This window comes from Helianthus annuus, chromosome 5 (genome assembly GCF_002127325.2).
Source record: "Helianthus annuus cultivar XRQ/B chromosome 5, HanXRQr2.0-SUNRISE, whole genome shotgun sequence".
NCBI classification, from domain to species: domain Eukaryota; kingdom Viridiplantae; phylum Streptophyta; class Magnoliopsida; order Asterales; family Asteraceae; genus Helianthus; species Helianthus annuus.
The window spans coordinates 140071426-140077763 of record NC_035437.2 but is presented as its reverse complement, the minus strand read 5'-3'; the positions used below and the strand labels follow the sequence as shown (position 1 = coordinate 140077763).

The window sequence follows — 6338 nt, the reverse complement described above, 5'->3', positions numbered from 1 at the left end:
TTATTTTTATAATGTGTTGTATGATTTTCAATAGCGTTATTCAATTATGCAATTTAATCGCGTTTTATTTGATATTTAATCTATTATCAAGAACTGCAATTGGAGTTTTCGATATTAATTTTAATTGTCGTTTACGTTCTAGTTTATTTCTTATGTTTTTACGATCATTAGCGTTTTTCGTCTATTTGATTAGTTTTGAATTTTATTTAGTAGTATTTGTGAATATCAGTTATTACTATTTTGTTAATTTGTGTAAACATTAGTTTTGTTAATTTTGGCGTTTTCATTATGATGTTATATTTTATTAATTATTTATGTTGTTAAGTGTTTTTAATTATTCATCTCATGGTTTTTTATCATGTCGTTTTTAAATTATGTGTTTATTATGTCTTGTTTATTATTCAATTAATGGCGTTTTAATGTATAATGTTATTACGAGACATCACTCTGTTTTCTGATTTTTCTGTTCCTCCATGTGTTTTCTCAGACGAAGTCTCTTCCTCGAGTCAACGGCATTCCCACAAAACTGGATTACCATTTATCATTCCTGACGTCAGTGAAGAATTAAAGCCCAGAAAGGACATGGTATTCTCAAGCCTTGATGATTGTTATTCAATGTATGTTAAGTATGCCAAGGAGTGTGGGTTTTCAGACAGGAAAGGGACTACAAAGAGAAACTCTAAAGGTGTCTTACATATTGAGTATTTCTTGTGTACGAGAGTTGTGGTATATAAGGATAAGAAGGTTGATACTTTGGACCCCAATCAAAAGGAGCGAGTAGTGCGATCTAACTTTTCAAAGAGGACTGATTGTGGTGCATTGTTATGTGTGCTTTTTGAGGATGGATTTTGGAAGGTGTATAAGTTTGTCGAGGAGCACAATCATGAACTTGTTGAACGTCCTGATAAGCATTTTCTTCCAACTGAACGACACCACACTCAACTCCAGAAGCATGTTATACACAGCATGTCTAAGCTGAATTTGGGTCCTGTCAAGGCGTTTAATGTTATGAAGACTTGTTTTGGAGGTTTTGAAGACGTGGGTGCAAGTAAAGTTTAATTTAAGAACTATAAAAGGCAAATTTCTCGTATGATTACATCACAGACGAAGAGAATGAAAAAAAAAACATTTGAATGAAAAAAAAAATTCTCGTAAGAGGCACAATCATGAAATTTCTCGTATGATTACATGACGCCGATATGGTTGTGAAACATTTGAATGAAAATAAAAACATTCCCAGCCTAATTTCTCGTATGATTACATCACAGACGAAGAGAATCGTTTGAAGGGTCTTTTTTGGTGTGACAATCAAGCCAAACGTAATTACCACGTGTTTGGTGATGTGATTTCGTTTGACGCCACGTGTCGTTCCAACAAGTAATATTTTATAATTCAACTTCTTTGTTTTTGGCGTTTTATTAATTTACATGCAATGGAGTTTTTATATTTTACATGCAATGGCGTTTTATTAGCTTACATGCAATGGCGTTTTACTAGATTACATTCAATGGCATTTTATTATTGTTTCATTTCTCATGGCGTTTTCATATGCAGATACTTTATGGTGTTTGTACCGTTCACTGGTATAGACAATCATCACTGCAATGTTACATTTGGTGCAACATTGTTGTCTTCGGAAACTGCTGATACGTATATTTGGTTGTTAAGAGTTTTTTTAAAAGCTGTTGGTTCTCAACCAAAAGTTGTTGTCACTGACCAAGATCCAGCGATGAAGAAAGCTATTTCTGTTGTATTTGTTGACACGAGGCATCGGTTATGCATGTGGCATGTGATGCATAAACTTTCTCTGAAGGTTGTTATGCTTTTTTTTTTATCTTTTGCGTTTTAGGATACACTGCGTTTTAAAATACATGGTGTTTTGTACCTTGTTACTGTTTTTTTAATTAAGTTTTGTCTTTTGTTTTTTTTTATTTATGCATGGCGTTTTCGTGTTATTTATAGGTTGGTGTTAGGCTATGTAATTCCACCAATTTTAAAGAACGTATTTGTGGTGTTGTGTGGACGGATATTCTCACACCTGAAGAGTTTGAATCAAAATGGGAAGCGGTTATTGCAAAATTCAATTTAGAAGATAATGACTGGCTATCTGATATTTTTGCACTTAGGGAATCTTGGATCCCTGCATACTATAGAATGGAGCATATGTCTGGTCTTATGCGAACGACATCCAGGTCGGAGAGTGAGAATCATTTTTTTGGTCAAGTGTGCAATTCGAAAGCTACTCTTGTTGAGTTCATGACGCTTTATGAGACTGCAATAGAAGCACAGCGTCACACACATCGTAAAAATGATCATGAATCTCGATACAAAAGACCCCAGTTGAAGAGTAGTTACAAATTGTTGGAAGGGCAAGCTGTTTATATATACACAAAAAGTATTTTTTGTGACGTTCAAGCTAAGCTTATTGGAGTTGCGGATTGCATAAATCAACGTTATGAAGATCAGCCTGATGGTTTGTTAAGTTTTACGTAAATGACTTCCAACAGCCTTGTACATCCTTATTTGAGGTAAATAATGGCGTTTTGGTTTTTATGGTGTTTTCTATTAATGGCGTTTTATCATATGCAATGTGTTTTTTTCTTTTTCAGACATACATTCTATGCATGGCGTTATAGAGATATTGTTTTTGGCGTTTTTCAGGTAATGTTCTGTAAGTCTGATTGCACATGCAGGCGTTTTGAACAGTTTGGTTTGCTATGTAGACATATATTCTATGTTTTGAGGCTTATGGACATTAGGGAATTTCCAAAACAATACATTTTGAATAGATGGCGCAAAGAGGCCTCCCCAAACTGCTCTCCTGAATTCTCAATTAGTCGTGAATATATGACCGAGCTTGATCCTGTTGTGCAAAGTATGATGCGAGATATTATTTATTCAACCGAATACACTTTGAACCGTTTATCTGGTAATAAAGAGGAGCTATCCTTATACAAGGATCATGTTCAATCTTATATGAAGAAGGTTCAAGATATGCAGATTGTTGCTCCTCCCGCTAGTTCTAGGGATATATTTGCCGAGATAACTGGTCAATATAAAAACGACAAGAATCCGATAAGAGTCCCTGTAGGTTATAAATCCAAAGGTTCTGGTTCTCGGAAGCGCCTGAAATCTAAACAGGAGAGAGCAATCGACAAAAAGAAATCAAAGTCGAAACTCGGGGCCAAAGAAAGACAGTGTCAGAACTGCAAAGCCTATGGACACTTGTTGGTGCATATGTATGTCGACTTCGTCTTGTATCGAGTCTTGTATTTAGACTGATAGATCAAGTCACGTAGAACGAGAAAAACGGGAAACTGAGCTGAAACAGAGGTTTCATGCGAAGTGACCAGTTTCATGCGAAATGGCCATTTCGCACGAATTGGCCAACTCGTGTGAACCTGTTCCATGCGAATTGGTCTCCCTATAAATAGTGGACTTGACATTTCATTTGTAACCAGTTGGTTTCCGGTAGCGAAGCTCTGCCGAAGTGTCTCCAGCATTGTAATACGATCTGATATCAATACAAGAGACAATTAAAGTGATTATAAGTGCAAATCAGCTGAAATAACTCTGATACGTCTGTTTCTGCCTTTCGTATTGGATGAGATCTCTTCTAAACGACTCGTTTGGTCATGCAAACGATCCTACAAGTGGTATCAGAGCTCAGGAGGAAGAGTTCTTACTGTTTCCGCTTGATTTCATTGAAATTTCTGACTTCTACTCATTCTTCTTTACATTTTTCAAAATTAACGGAGTTTTTACGGTTAACATGGACTGATTTTCACAAATAACACGCGAAACATAGTTTTAATCAATCCTTGAAAAAATCAGACCTAAAATCGAATTAAAATTTGATCAATTTGACAAAAATCCAGCCGATTGGGTGACATCAACATCATTTCGCTTGAAATTGCTTCCAATTCGCACGAGTTGAACATCCAATTCGCACGAAATGGTCATTTAATGTGGTCAGGTCGCTTGAAAAGTCCAATTCGTGTGAAACATACATCCAGTTCATACAGATTGAGTATTGGTTGGATCATTTTGCTTGAAAAGGGTCCAATTCGTTTGAAATTCATTCCAATTCGCACGAAGTGGGTAAAAAGGTTCCAGTTCGTTTGAATCTTGACCAGGTCGTTTGAAACAAACATTCAATTCGCATGAAGTGAAGTGTTAGCTCGTTTATAGCTCAGTTCGTTTGAAAGACTGAATTTGTGAAATTTTTCACCGAATCATGGAAAACGAATTCTACAATGCGTTTGCTACTGGTTCGGGTACTCCTGTTACCGTTGCTCAGAGCGTGAACATGGAAAATGAAACAGGAACGTTGCAGAAACATCAGAAGCTGATGTGTATTGAAGAGTATTATAGTTGGCAAGAGCGTTTTGAAAACTGGGTTCAAGCAAATCATCTAAGATCTTGGGAATGTATTGAGAAAAAGTATGTTCGTCCTCGTAATAACATGGGAGTTGTAAAGACTATTTCTGAATTTACGGACAAAGAGAGAGACATGTACAAAGCAGAAAAAATGATGATCAGTTTACTTCAACAAGCTGTGAAAGAAGATATTTTCATATTACTTCAACATGATGATAGTGCATATTTGATTTGGATAGCACTTCGTACAAAATTCGAAGGAAGTACAGAAATGATCAAGAGTAAAAAGTCTCTATTAAAGAAGGAATTTGATTTGTTCTCAAGTTTGCCGGGTGAAACTACAAAGGTTCTTATTGAGAGATACTGTCATTTAGTGCGTTCAATGACCCGGTTGGATATCAAAAAGGATCGTGAGGAATGGGTTGAAAAATTAGCTGATGCTTTACCTCAAAAAGAATGGGGTACATATCTTATGATCTTGAAGAATACTGGAGAGTATGATGGTTTGATAATTGCTCAATTCATTGAAAAACTAGAAGGATAAGATCTTGAACAACAAAAGATCGCTAGAATGAACAATCCAAGTGGTCAACAAGATATCAAGATGTATTACAAAGGTAGGGTTCAGAATGTTGAAACAAGTCCAAAGATCCAAACGGCTTTCAGCGCAGAAAATTCATCAGGATCACTTAATCAAAGTCCAAACAGCAATAGTGGATTTTCTTCATATCCAAGTGTTCAAAGCTCAAACAACGGTAATGGTCATGTGTTACAATGCAACATCGCGTTACATCTTCAGAATGGTCAAAATTTCTCTGAAGAAGTCGCGAAAGGTCATATGGCATTACTAGCTACAGTGTTAGAATCGTATGAGGGTTTGTTTGCGGGAAGAATCAGAAATCCTATGCTAGCAAAAGAGGATTACGATCAGATTGATGCTGAGGAATTGGAGCTTATGGATATTAAATGGTGTTTAGCGAGCGTATTGAGGAGAGCTGAGAAATTTAAGCAGATTACAGGAAGAGATGACTTTCGTGATGCTAATGTTTCTACTTTAGGTTTTGATAAGTCTAAAGTTACTTGTTTTCGGTGCAGGGAAAAAGGACATTTCAAGAGGGAATGTACCAACCGAGAAGCAGGTGGAGCTCAGAATCCTTTCGAGAACAATGATTATCATCGAAAAGCGGTTTATCATCAGGTAGCTCAACAAACGTCATCATCCAGTGCTAATTCGATTGAAGCTGGAAAGAAGAAAGCTTATCTAGTTAATCAAGATGATGAAATATTGCAAGAGGGATTTAGCTGGGACAAATACATTCTGGCTTATTCAAAGTTTAGAGAATTTATTGCATAAATTGTTCAAGAGCCAGAGTTGATGAAAGAATGGATGGATGTGTTTGCAGATGATGAGAAGAATCAAGATGAAGAGTCTGTTTCTTCAGAAGAAAGTTCGGAAAAGGCATCAGTCTTTGATCAATCATTAACTGATAGTAGTGATGATGAAGAAATTAAACAAATAAACATTGGCAAAACTCATCTATCTCATGAAAGTTTCAAATTTTATTTTGCAGATAAATTGGAGAAGCTATAGGAGAGACGAGCAGCAAAAGAAAAGAAAAAGGTGAAACGTGAGAATGTTGTTGAGAATGAGATGAATGAACAAAATCAAGAGGTCAAAGTAGTTGAAAAGATTGTAGAGGTCACTAAACCTTGTCTGAAATGTTTGGAACCATGCAAACATTGTGAAGAAAAAGACAAGAAGTATAATGAGCTCGATGAGATGAAAGAAAAACTATTGTTCGATGTTAAGTACGTGAAAGAGTCGTATGATGTGTTGAACAGAACGGTGAATAGTTTGGAAAAGACAAACTCTGAAAGGGAAGATGTTTTGACTATGATGAATGCAACAATGATGACTAAACAGAAGACCATCAATCACTACATTGAAGAGTATGCAG

General features: G+C 36.0%; 1 protein-coding gene across 1 annotated transcript; it reads left to right on the top strand.

Moving 5' to 3' along the window:
• Positions 1 to 426: 426 nt before the first annotated feature.
• Positions 427 to 5734, top strand: LOC110942882 (protein FAR-RED IMPAIRED RESPONSE 1-like). Its single transcript, XM_022184643.1, has 6 exons — positions 427 to 1048; positions 1590 to 1813; positions 1963 to 2473; positions 2610 to 2661; positions 2760 to 3231; positions 5579 to 5734. Exons 1-6 carry the CDS (start codon positions 427 to 429, stop codon positions 5732 to 5734), a joined length of 2037 nt encoding a protein of 678 aa, XP_022040335.1.
• The last annotated feature ends 604 nt before the right edge of the window (positions 5735 to 6338 follow it).

Bases quoted from the DNA above. Each gene is read 5' to 3' on its own strand.
- LOC110942882 (XM_022184643.1), top strand. From the start codon at position 427: ATGTTATTACGAGACATCACTCTGTTTTCTGATTTTTCTGTTCCTCCA. The intron at 1,814-1,962 runs GTTGTTATGCTT...TGTTATTTATAG, and splicing joins TGCATAAACTTTCTCTGAAG to GTTGGTGTTAGGCTATGTAA. The intron at 3,232-5,578 runs GTGCATATGTAT...GTTTATCATCAG, and splicing joins AAGCCTATGGACACTTGTTG to GTAGCTCAACAAACGTCATC.